This window comes from Acomys minous (genome assembly GCF_964271855.1).
Source record: "Acomys minous genome assembly, chromosome: 16".
Classification (NCBI taxonomy): domain Eukaryota; kingdom Metazoa; phylum Chordata; class Mammalia; order Rodentia; family Muridae; genus Acomys; species Acomys minous.
The window spans coordinates 74,413,743-74,426,919 of record NC_140498.1 but is presented as its reverse complement, the minus strand read 5'-3'; the positions used below and the strand labels follow the sequence as shown (position 1 = coordinate 74,426,919).

Sequence of the window (13,177 nt, the reverse complement as noted above, 5' to 3'; positions counted from 1 at the left end):
ATGGGTTGATTTGTTATCATTTGGGGGACAGAATATCTCAATGTAGCCCAGGCTGGCCTTGAGTTGTCTGTATTCCTTATAGGTACACTAAGGACAATGACAAAGGCTTAGCCAAATGCAGAAGTCCATGGTACAGTCACACCAACTCCTCCACTCAACCCTGAGGGTAAAACTGGAGAGTGAAGTGGAATAAGCCCACGGCCAGCCCAGATCCTGGAAACCATTTATTTTTCTGTCCCTGGGTGACTGGGGGTAAGCTCTTAGGCAGAGCTTTGCATAGACCATAGGCTGGTTGGCAACTGCTTGACTTGGCACACTGTCCATTTAGTGGGGAAAGATGGCACACACCTTTTAATCTGAGCGCTTAGAAGGCAGAGGCAAGTAGAGCTCTATGAATTCAAAGTTTTTGAGGCTGAGTCTCACTGTGTAGCTTTGGCTGGCCTGGAATTTACAGAGATGTGCCTGCCTCTGCCTCCTAAGTGCTGGGATTAAAGGCGTGCGCTGCTGCCACCACCACCACCACCAGGCGGAGCTTTTTGCTTTGTTTTGAACTTTGAAACAGGGTTTCATCTAGCCCAGTCTGGCTTTAGACTTCCTATGTAGTCATGGGTGACCTTGAACTTCTGACCCTCCTGCATCCTGTTCCCAAATACTGGGATTACAGACCTGCACCACCACAGCTGGTTTATGCCATGCTGAGGATGGCACTCAGGTCTTGCTGCTTGCTAGGCAGGCCCTCCACCAGCTGAGCCCCACTCCAACCCGGCTGGCTCTCTCCCTCCTTCTTACTGTCCTAAGCAAGGAAGGCTGAAGCCAGTCCTAGATATTAACCTTCTGGAAACTACTCCTCAAAAGTCCTGATAATGCAAAACGAGGCAGCCATGGCCAGCCTTAGCCCTCCCCAACTCCACATTTTTTAAAACAAAGTCTCCCTGTGTAGCGTTGCCAGGCCAGGAACTCACTGACCTACTAAGTGCCGAGCTCAAAGGCTTGCACCACCACACCTGCCTCTTTCTCTGTTTGGTTATATTCTAACCATGCTGGTGAGGACGGGGCATCCCAGAGGATGTGAGCACCAAGCCTGCTCCCAGGCTGAGCAGGGGTATTGGGAGGTCTTGCCAAGCCATTCACCAGGCACGCTGTAGTTCATGTGTCAACAGTCCAAAGACCAGCACTTGAGGAGACTAGGAGGATGAAGAAAGACAAAGGCCAGGTGGAGTTTCTCCTGTGGGAGCTCTTCCCTGTACGCGTCTGGGGATGACTGGTTGAACCTACAGGCTTTTAAAGGTCCAGCCGGAGTTCACCTTTAATCCCATCCCTAGCGAGGCAGAGGCAGATACGTCTCTGAGCTCTGAGTCCAAGGCCAGCCTGGTCTACAGAGAGATTCCAGGACAGCCAAGGCAACACAGAGAAATCCCGTCTTGGGGGATTCGTGGTGGAGAAACCTGAAGGTCAAGCAAATCTTTAAGCTTTTCTCATCTATCAGCAGGAACCCCCACCAGGAACAGCCAGTAAGAACCCCACATGAAGCCCACATCTGGGTTCTACCATTGTTCCCCACTGGGGCCACACTTGAAGCAGTCCTTGGGAGACCACGGGCTGAACACCCTACACACCTGTATTTGCACACTTTTTCTGTTCTGGGGAACATAGTTTCAAGCCTCCCTCTCATCCTTTGTACTCCAAAGATACCAATGTGGAATCGGCCCCACACCCACATTCCAGATCAGTGATTCTCAACCTGTGGGTCACACCCCCCCCTTGGCAAACCTCTTATCTCCAAAAAGATTTACATCGCGTTTCATAACAGTAGCAAAATTACAGTTGTGAAGCAGCCTTGAAAATAATATTCTAGTTAGGGGGCAGGTGTCACCACAATTATGAATTGTATTACAGGGTCGCAGCGTTAGGAAGGCTCAGAAGCACTGTTCTAGAATGTTCTTTCTCTAGTAACAAGGACAAAGACCTCCACTAGCTTTGTGACCCTCAGTAGCACTCTTGTTACTTTGAGACCCAGTCTCACTCTGTAGCTTAGGGTGGCCTGGAACTCACTACCCTAGGCTACCCTCAAACTCAAGGCAATCCTGCCTCTGTCACGTAAATGCTGGGATTATGGGAACAAGCCCACCGTACTTGGGTTCCCATGGTGCTTTCGGCAGCCAACTCTTATTTGTAGAAGGTTCTATGCCTACCTCTCGGCCAAATTTCCTCTACTTAAGACTTGACCTTGGCTGACCCAGGAAAGCTACTGCTGCATTGTGTTAAGGATGGGGTCTCACCAAGTATTCAGTTTCCACTTAAACTTTTTTGTTGTTGTTTGTTTCAAGACATGGTTTCTCTGTGTAGCTCTGGCTGTCCTAGACTCACTTGGTAGACCAAGCTGGCCTCAAACTCACAGTGATTGGCCCGCCTCTGCCTCCTGAGTGTTGGGATTAAAGGCGTGCGCCACCACACCCAGCTTGCATTAAAACTCTTATATAGTCTAGGCTGGCTTAAGTTAAATGTGTTTCGCCTGGGTTTTGTTTGTTCGTTGAGACAGTGCGGGCAGCCTAGGCAGCCTGAGACTCCCAACACAGGTGAGATGACCTTGAACCCCTGATCTTTTTAGCCTCCACCTCCTAGGTGCTAGATTACAGGTGTGACTCAACATGCCTGGTTTAGAGAGTGCTAGGGATCGAACCCAGGGCTTCCTGCACGCTATGCAAGCACTCGTCCGACTGGGCTGTTCCCCAGCCCCTGCGTCTTTGAACTTTCCATCTTCCCGCTTCAGCCTTCCACGCTATGGGAGGGGGGGGGGTCACAGGACAGGCCCCTATCCCCTACGTTCTGCGTGACCGTCTTCTTGTCCCACATCAGCCAAGTTTATCACTTGATGTCTCTCTAGTGAAGATCAGTTGCCTGCATTCCTAACAGAACCCCTCCATCACCCATTGAAGGTATCCGTCAGCGGAGGCTGTGTGGTTTGGCAGGCCAGAGAGGGTGGTGGTCCCTTCCCGATGCAGCCCACAGGCAATCCTGGAAAAGAAGGCGCAGCCAGATGAGGCAACAAGAGACGGTGGAACAGTCAGTGTCACTTCCGGTCAGCCTGGGAAGTAAGGCTTAGGAAAGGCTCTCGGGAGCTGGAAACCAGGCAGCTTCTTGGAGGAAGCTATGGTTGGCCTTGCAGGTCAGTTGAGCTTTGGACCGTTGGGGAAAAGGGCATCTCCACAGAAGGAAGCAGTGCCAGAGCCGAAGAAGGCATGGAGGCTGGCTGGGGGGAGCAAGAGAGGAGGCGGGCCATCATCACCGTCATCCATCAGCACATTTATTGACAGCCCGTAGGAGGCGGGGCTGGGGACAGAACATACAAAGACAAGGACCTGCCCTCGAAAAGGTTCCATTCTAAGGAGACAGGGACAGAAAAAATACCGAATGGACTTTCCTGGGGATGGCAGGCTCTCACCTCTGTCCTACCTTGCCCCAGGGCCAGCTGCAAGGCCGTGGGGGGGTGTCCCTGGGTCCCCCTCAAGCTGGGGCTTGACCACCTGGCTCCTAGGCGGAGGCCCCCCAAACTGCAGGAAGAGTTAGCTCAGGATATGAGGAGAACAATCCAGTAAGCCTTGGCGGTTGTTCGAACCCAGTAGTGTGGCAGGGTGCGACAGGTCCCCAAGCAAGCCCCCCCCCTTGGGGGGGAAGCAGGATCCCATAACGTTCTTTTTCATTTGGGGACCTGCCTTGGCACCCTGGAGGCCAACAGCCGGGGAGACGAAAAAAATAAAATAGAATAAAATAAAAAGGCAGAGTTTCCTTGGTGACCGAGGTCCAGCACCCTGCCCACCCCACCCCCAAGCCCTTTACGGGCCTCTTCGGGGAGCCCCTCTTCCCCAGCTCAGCCTCCAGGGCCCTGGGCCTGCTTGAGGCTAGGGGGAGGGGCCTGCCCCTCCCCCCACCCAGACAGTAGGGGAGGAGGAGGAGCCACGAATCAAGTTTGTCTGGACCCCCGCTGGGAGGCCGTCCCCTGGCTCCTACCGATGAGGGGGTTCAGGCTGAGAGGGTCGAGGGCTCAGCAGAGGGGCTGGGCCAAAAGGGCACCCGGGGGAGCCCTTCAATGGGGGCACTGGGCGGGAGTCCAAGGGGGGCAGGCTCCGGGGTACTGCAGGAGGTGGTGGTCCCCGGGCGGCCCCAGTGGGCAGGACGGCAGCAGCTGGGAAGGGTTTGGGGGGATCCGTGGTGGTGGCAGCAGCAGCAGCGGCAGCAGCAGTAGTAGTGGGGGCTGGCTGGGCGGAGCGCTCCCGACGTCTCAGCACTTCCTGTAGTTTCTCGGCCTGGGTCCGCCTCAGGTGGGCCAGGGCACGGCCCCTCTGGAAGGCTGGCAGGAAGGCTTCCAAGCTCTGTTCCCCCAGCAGCAGCTGCTCCATCTGGATCTGGGTAGTGTCCAGGAGGGAAATAGAAAGTTGGGGAGGCACTCGGATCAGACACCGACTCCTTCTATCCCCACGGTGACCAGCCAGCAGAGGCCCTGAGCTTCTAACCTGGCCCAGCCTTCTGGCCTTGACCCAGACTGGACAGACATCCACCATGTTTCCACACACCGAGGGGCTGTCCCATGCCCTTCAGCTCACCAAGTGTCCGCTTCCAACCCAACCCAACCCAGAGAAATGGGCCTTACTACTACTCAACGGACCCTGCCCTCCAATGTCTGTTGACATCCCTAAGGACATCAAACCCCGCCCCCAGGGGGAGGGGGAGGGGGAAAGAGTCCAGAAAGTTCTGTGGGCAATCAAGGCAGGTTTCTCAGGGAAGACACTCTCAGGTCTTTGATGCAGTGACAACCCCAACGAGACAAGATGAGCTTCCCTCCCTGTTTGCCTGGACCCAGCCACCTCTACCCCTCACCTCAGCCTCCTGCTCAGCCTCTTCCAGCTCAGCCTGCAGCCAGCCCAGCGCACATTGGGGGCTCCAGCGACGCATGCTCTCTTCTGAGGACCACAGGGGGGGACAGACAGGGACTCTGACTCTCCCATTGACTGCAGGTGACTCTACAGTCCTTCCCACCTCTGTGGCCTCCAACTCCTCAACTGGCTTCGATGTTTTCTTTTCTTTCCTTGGAGGCAGAGTCTCATACAGCCTCTCTAACCTTTAACTCACTGTGTAGCCCAGGCTAGCCTTGAACTGCTGACCTTATAGTCTCTGGACCGACCTCAAAGTGCTGAGATTATGGGCATATGCGAACAAGTTCAGTTTATTTTTGTTTAGAATACGGTTACTTCTTTAAAAAAAATTTATTTTAATTATATGTAGGTGTCTGTGTATGGGCATGCGCACTTGAATGAAGGTGCTTGAAGAGGCCAGAGGTTGTCAGAGCCCCATGGAATTAGAGCCTGTGAGTTGCCCAACATGGGAACTGGAAGCCAAACTCCAGTCCTTTCCAACTGCTGAGCCATCTCTCCAGTCATCAGTTATTATATTTATATATTATAATATATAAATATACATATCATATTTATTATATAATAATAATAACTATTATTATTATTATTATTATTAATTTGAGACTGGTCTTACTGGGTCGCCCAGGCTAGCCTATCAAATATGGTACCCTTGCCTCAGCCTCTGGAGTGCTGGGATTACAAGCATGTGTCACCATGCCGGGCTCAGTTTCTTCAATAACATGGACACTACTGACTGTCTATAGACAAATGTCCTCCATCCACATGGAGGCTACCACCACCCAACCCATTAATTAGGTCAGACACGAGGCAACCCTACATCCTAGAGTAAAAAAACAAATAAAGCTTTAACCACTCCTTGAGTTTCCTTCCCTGTTTTCTTTTCTTCTTCTTTTTAAAATGTTATTTTATACCATGTATATGTGTGCCTGCATGTATGTATGTGCGTACCACGTGAGTGTCTGGGGCCCATGGAGATCAGAGATACTATGGGATCCCCGGGAACTGGAATCCTAGGCAGTTTGTGAGCCGCCAGGCGGGTGCTGGGAATCGAACCCGGGTCCTCTGGAAGAGCGGCTAGTGCTCTTAACCACTGAGCCATCTCTCCGGTCTCCTTTCTTGTTTTCTGTTTTGATGTCGGGTTCTTAAAAACTTGCTTTACATTTTTATGTTGTGTTCTTATGTGTATATGTGTAGATACACTCATGCCACTGAAAACTTGGAGAGGTCAGAGGACAGTTGATAGAAGCGATTTCTCTCCGTCTACCATGTAGGTCCCAGGGCTCAAACTCAAACTTGGCACCAAGTGTCTTTACTCAACGAACCATCTCACCAGTCTTGATGATTTTTTCGGCGGGGAAGGGAGAGATGGGGGAGGGATAGAGTCTTAGGTAGCCCATGCTGGCTGAAAACTCACTCTGTAGCTGGGTTTGGCCTTGAACTATGGATTCTCTTGTGTCTGCTTGCCCAAGAGGTAGGATTATAGGCATATGCCACCATGCCTGGCTTGGGCCCCCTTTCTTCTACCGCCCAAGGGTCTCCATCAGGCCTCTTTAATACAATGTTTTTGAGGTAGGGTCTCCCCTCAAGAGAGAGAGAGCGCGCAAGGAGTCTGGTCCAGAACTCACTACACGGCTTAGGGCTGGTGTTGAGGTTTTGTGATTTTCCTGCCTCGGCCTCCCAAGTACTGGGATTCCACACACGGGGGGGGGGGGGGGGGGGACCAAGCCCAGTTTTCCAAGCCTGTTCCTCCACAGCTCACAACCTCACTTTCCAGGAGGCCCAAACCAACTCCTTTCCGATTTTGTCCAGGAGTAGGTGTGCCCCAGTCCCACCCGTAAGAACCTTGCCCCGCCCCCAGCTGTTCTCCTGGGCCGCCCCTCACCCAGTCTCTGCAGTTTGTCTGCGCAGTTCTCAGCCACTTCTCGAAGCTCTTGGTACTTGATGGCCAGGGCTGTCCGGCCCATCTCCAGGCGGGGCCGCAAGGCCAGGTTCTCCTTGGCCAGCGCGTAGTTAGAGGCCAAGCAGGCATCTCGCTCCAGCTGCAGACCCTGGAACTGCCGGTGGAGGAGAGCTAAGGGGCCTGGGCTCCCTTGCACACAGGGCCTAGCCAATGGCACCCCCGGGAGTCCCCAACCCGCGCGGTGGTGACTGCACCAACAGGTGGAGAGACCTGGCTTGGTTTTGCATCCTTTCTTTGGGCCCCAGTTTCTTCTATAATTAAAAAGCAAAACAAAAACAAAAACAAAACAAACAAACAAAAAAAAACCCGGGCCTATCTTACTTGAGTTGTTGTGAGACTTAAGTGAACCAAACTATGAAGGCCTCTACAAATGTTAGTTAATTTTTAATTTTTCAATTAATATGTCTCCTCAGGGCCCGGGGGACTACCCCCTCCCTCCTCTGTCCCATTTTCCATGCTTGGACAGCTTGCTTCTCATTCCAAGCCTTTGTCTCGCTTCCTCCTCAGGTGTTTGTGTGGAAAACACTCCCACCCCCTGTGTTCCGACTCTTGGGGGAGTGATGTTTTCACCCTGCATCTTCCCAGCACACCCCCCCCCCCGACTCAGGTCGCCCTCTCATCTCTTATACCCCCATCATCGGCCCTCTAGTGGAACCCCACACGCCCCCCCAAACACACCCCCCGCAAGAATACAATACATACACACCCCCTTTGCTTTGCCCGTCCCCTGCACCTGCTAGCTGCTCACCTAGCAGAAGGCAGCACTGGGGCCCTGAAGAAGGCTTTTTGAGCCTGTTTCTAGGAGGGCCAAGCCTAGCTCCCCGCCCCTGGAGAACGCACTCCCCTCCATCTGTCCCCTGATCCAAGAACATGCCCCTCCTCGTCTGGCTCTTTCTAGCACACACTTTCTGTACACCCCCCCCCCCCAACAGACAACCAGCCCAGGCCTATGTCTCCCGTGAAATATACAACTTTCTCTTATGGTGGCCTAGAGAATACAAGGCTCTGTATTCAAAGACCCATCCCCAATGGCAGACACAAAGCCCCCTCCCCATCTAATGCCTAACCCACCCTTCCCAGCTATCCTCCCCACCCGAGGTGTCAGGCAGGTCTTCAATTCTCCCCCTAGCAAGGCGCCTCCCCTTTCTGGCCCTACAGAACGTGGGTGTGCTCAGCCAGGGCCCCCCACAACACAGCTCACCCTCCACCTCCCGCCCCCCAGAACACACCTCCCGGGAGCATCCTCCGGAGGGCACGCCTCGCGGCCATCCCGGGGTGCACGGGTGCATCCCCGGACGCCCCCCACCCCGCACCACTCGCCCCAGGCCGGATCGGGGCGTCCCCCATCCCCCGGGGGCGGCTCCGCGGGGCCCACTCGGACGTGCCAGGCTCCCATGATCCCGAGGCCTGGCAGCTCCAGGGGGGTGGCCTCCGCTGGCTGGGTCTCCGGGTCCCCGCAGGCCGCGGCCCGTCCTTTGCATCCCTCCCCCCACAACACCCTCCTCCTGCCCGCGCCCCCCGCGTTACCTTCCTGCTGAGCCGCACGATCCGGTCCAGCTTAGGCTCATCTTGAAGCAGATCCCGGAGCTGCCCGGTGCTGAGGATCCCAAAGCGCCCCGGGCTGCCGGGCTCCGGCCCCGCCCGCGCCGCCCGGGCCCGGTACATACCGCCCGCCCGCGCCCCCAGCTCGGCTGCTGGCTCGGCCCGATCGGCCCCGCTCCGCCCCGGCTCCGCTCCGGCTCCGCTCCGGGCTCCGGGCTCCGGCTCCAGCTCCAGCTCCGGCCGCGCGCTGCGCTGTTCGCGTCCCGCCGCCAGGGGGCGCCTCGACCGCTCTTAAAGGGGCCGCGGCCTCGGCTGGCAGGACTGGGGGTGGGGCAGGTAGGGGGCGGGCCGCACCCGGAGATCTCCCGCCTGGGTGCTCGGGAGCCACGGCAAACCTGTCGCTCAAAGCAGTCTCTCTCCAGAAGTCCATCCTCCTTCTCGAAACTCAAATCTTTCTCTCATTTCACCCCTTCATTCCGCCACGCTTCAGCGCGGACCCTCCCACCCCAGGCGCCTACAGTTTGCAGGGATCTTTCAAATTTCCCCTTTGGATTCCTACAGCTTTCTGAGTTGGGCTGGGCGCCAAAGCCCCTCTCTGCCTGCTAATTTGGACACGTCATTCCTCGCCAGCGCGCCTCAGTTTTTTTCGTCTGTGAAATGGGGAGTTGAGAGCTTTGAGAAAGTGAAGGAGGAGTGCCTTGAGGCAGGACAGGTGAATATGTAACTAACTTTGGTTTCTGTTACTTTAGAGATAACGGAGGCGTCACAGAGTGCTGGTGCAGTGGCTTGGCCACAGAGCAAAGCCCTATATTCCACCCCCCCACACTCTTCCACCCACCCACCCATACACACACACACACACAAAGTGTGCCATTAATCCCAGCACTCAGGAGGCAGAGGCTGGCAGATCTCTGTGAGTTCGAGGCCAGCCTGGTCTACAAAGCAAGTCCAGGACCGCCAGGACTACAAGAGAAACCCTGTCTTGAAAAACCAAAACCAAAAAAAAATTTTTTTAATTAAAAAAAATAAATAAAAGGTAACTTACACAGAGGCAGGAGGACCGCTGTGAGTTCAAGGCCAACCTGGTCTACAAAGAGAGTCCAGGACAGCCAGACAGGCCTACATGTTTAAAAAACATGTTTAAGAAAACATGTTTAAAAAAAAAAGAGTAAAAAAGAAAATAAAAAAGCTTACAAAATAAAAGAGAGTTTTTTAAAAATCTCAAAGATGACATCACTTTTCCAAAGTCACATTACAGATGATTGACAATCCCTGTTCCCTTTTGTGCGATGTCCACAGAGCACAACAGCTGAGCCACAACCTAGGGGGACAGCATCATCACCTTTAGAGAGTTCTTAGGTTAAAGCAGAGTTTTAGCTCCACATCTATTGCAGTACAGAATGGCAGAGGCAGACGTGGTGGCGCACGTCTTTAGTCCAGGCACTTGGGATGAGGCAGAGGCAGGCGGATCGCTGTGAGTTCGAGGCCAGCCTGCTCTACAAGAGCGAGTCTAGGACAGCCGGGGCTGTTACACAGAGAAACCCTGTCCATGACTTCTGCTTGCTGCGTACACCCATGCATGCATGTTCCCTTCACCAACATGCAAGCACGCACACATACACAGTAAATGTGTTCCCTGTATGTACATCACTTTAAAAGCACACAACTGCCATCAGCCAATCAGAAAGACTTACCTGAGACTCTGACAACTGAACGAGGTTTCATAGGCTGGAGAAGACCATAAGCTAAAGCACAGGGGACCAAAGAGCATACGAATGTCCCTATTCCAGCTCCACCTTCCTGCCTCAGCTCCCAAGTGTTAAGATGACAGCTGTGCACCACCACATCTGGCTCTTCCATAACTTACCGGTTACTGAAATCCACTCATATGAAAGACACCCCCCCGCCCCGCCACCTCAGAAGGCCTCTCCACCTCCCAGGATGAACCTCTATCTATTCTTTGTTTTGTTTTGTTGGTTGCTTTTTCCAGACAGGGTTTCTCTGTGTAACAGCTCTGGCCGTCCTGGAACTCTCTCTGAAGTCCAGGCTGGCGTCAAACTCAGGGAGATCCACCTGCCTCTGCCTCCCAAGTGCTGGGATTAAAGGCGTGCGCCACCACCGGCCAGCCCATTCTTTTCTTGTGAACTCACAATTCTGCTGTCCCTTGACCACGGTCCCCAGCGTCATCAACAACAGTCCATCTCCACAGGCCCTGCTGACCTTCCCTAGTCTGCCTCATTAGCTATTTCTGGGAGCTTTTGAGGGGTCTCTTCCTGACTGGCTCTCCCTCAGCCCCTCCTACTCTGGGCTAGCAACCTTCATCATCCTTAGCTGCAAGATGTCCAGGAGGTTCCTGGAGGCTCATCTGTTTACTCGGCCCCCTGCTCTGTGTGAGACAATCCTCTCCCACTCCCCAACTGCCCCAATCCTCCCCACCCCGAGTCCTAGAGACTGGAAAGATGGCTCAGCAGTTAAGAGCATCTGCTCCTCTCTTGCAGAGGACCAGGACTTGGGTCCCAGGGTCCACGTGGTGGCTCAGAGCTGCCTATGATTTCAGTTCCAGGGGATCTAATGCCCTCTCCTCTAACTTCCTCTGACATCTGCACACATGTGATGCGCACACACACACACACACACACACACACACGATGAATAAATAAACCTTGTTGTTGTTTGGAGACTCACTGTGTAGCCCTGGCTGGCCTGGAATTCACTACGCAGACTAGGCTGGCTTAGATCTCACAGAGCTCTTGTCTGCCTCTACCTTCTCGGTGCTGGGATTAAAGGCATGTGACACCATCTCTCTAGCAATAAGTAAGTCTCTCTCTCCTCTCCCTCTTCTCTTCTCTCTTCCCTCTCTCTCTCCCTCTCTCTAAGACGAATTGTCCTTCCATGCCTCTCTCCAGAACTGTTTTCTATCCTAGAAAGACACCTCTGTTTGTCCTGGCCCCGTCTCTCCGGATGCTCTTTGCTCCTGCCCTCCGTCCCAGTTGCCCTCTGGCCTCCAGGAAGAGTGACCTCTGCTCGTTCAGAGGTCAACACAGGCAGGCAGAGCCTTGAAGCTCACCTCCACACTCGCCTCGGAGGTGACTGGCTAGTCCCTTACTCTGTTCTGTCTGTCTTGTTCCTTGTTCACCTTAGTTTCTGCTTTAACTGACTCCCTTTTATCCCCACCCCACCCCCAGGACAGTTCTCTCTCTCTCTCTCTCTCTCTCTCTCTCTCTCTCTCTCTTAGTAGTTTGAGGTGGTAGCGATAGCCATGGAGGAGGACTCATCACATAAAAATAAGCGCTTGGCCTGGAGAGATGGCTCAGAGGAGCACTGCTCTTTCAAAGGTCCTGAGTTCAACTCACAGCAACCACATGGTGGCTCACAACCATTTATAATGAGATCTGGTGCCCTCTTCTGGCCTGCAGATGTGCATGCAAGCAGGATACTGTATATATAATAATAAATAAATAAATGTTAAAAAACAAAAAACAAATAAGTGTTCTACCACTGAGCCACACCCCAGCCCCTCACTGGGGGATTCTAGCCAGGGGATCTACCACTGAGCCACACCCCAGCCCCTCACTGGGGGATTCTAGGCAGGTGCTCTACCACTGAGCCACACCCCAGGCCCTCACTGGGGGATTCTAGGCAGGTGCTCTACCACTGAGCCACACAACCAGCCCCTCACTGGGGGATTCTAGGCAGGTGCTCTACCACTGAGCCACACCCCAGGCCCTCACTGGGGGATTCTAGGCAGGTGCTCTACCACTGAGCCACACCCCAGCCCCTCACTGGGGAATTCTAGGTAGGTGCTCTGCCACTAAGCCACACCCCAGCCCCTCACTGGGGGGATTCTAGGCATGCGCTCTACCACTGAGTTATATTTCAGTCTTTGTTTTTTGTTTTATTTTCTATATAGGATTTCATCATATAGGCAAGGTTTGTCTTAATCCTCTGTGCTTCACCTCTGAGTTCTGGAATTATACGTGTGAGCTACTATGTCCCACTCTACAATTTTTATACTTTTTTGTGTATTATTTTTGAGCAGAGCAAATGTAGATTGAGTAAAAGTGAGAAACAACTTGAGAGTGGGTGGGATGCTGTGGTTCATGCCTGTAACCACAGCACCTTGGGAGGCAGAGGCTGGGTTGGTGCTTACGATGCTACATTCCATCATAGAGTGAGGCAGGTGCAGTGGTGCATGCCTTTAATGTCAGCACTTGGGAAGCAAAGATAGACAGGCAGATCTCTGTGAGTTCAAGGCCAGCCTGGTCTACATAGTGAGTTCCAGAACAGCTCGAGCTACACAAAAGAAAGACCCTGTCTCAAAACAAAAACAAAAAACCCACGAAAAGTCAAAGAAACAAAACTAAACAAATTAAAAAGCCCAAAGATGCTCATATCAACCCCATTTTCTTCTGTATCTTCTGTTCAATGCTTATATCTCCCTCAGTTTAAATGAAAATGAATTTTATTTTTATTCAAAAATAAAGAGAAACATGGGACCTGTACTATGGCCCATTGGGTAAAGGCTCTTGCATGTAAGTCTGATGACCTAAGTTCCATCCCCAGAATCCACATAAAGGTGGAAGGAGAAGCTGAGAGTGGTGACCCACGCCTTTAATCCCAGCACTCGGGAGGCAGAGGCAGGCAGATCGCTGCCTACAAAGCCAGTCCAGGACAGCCAAGGCTACAAGAGAAATCCTGTCTGGAAAGCTAAGGCTATTACACTAAAACTCTGACCTCCACATAC

The 13,177-nt window shown here is 53.2% G+C and overlaps 1 protein-coding gene across 1 annotated transcript; it reads right to left on the bottom strand.

Moving 5' to 3' along the window:
• Positions 1-3,282: 3,282 nt before the first annotated feature.
• VPS37D (VPS37D subunit of ESCRT-I) lies at positions 3,283-9,084 on the bottom strand. The gene is made up of 4 exons (XM_084764667.1): positions 8,419-9,084; positions 6,814-6,985; positions 4,876-4,958; positions 3,283-4,403 (listed from the first exon to the last, which is right to left on the bottom strand). Exons 1-4 carry the CDS (start codon positions 8,554-8,556, stop codon positions 4,005-4,007), a joined length of 792 nt encoding a protein of 263 aa, XP_084620793.1. The 5' UTR covers positions 8,557-9,084; the 3' UTR covers positions 3,283-4,004.
• Positions 9,085-13,177: the final 4,093 nt, after the last annotated feature.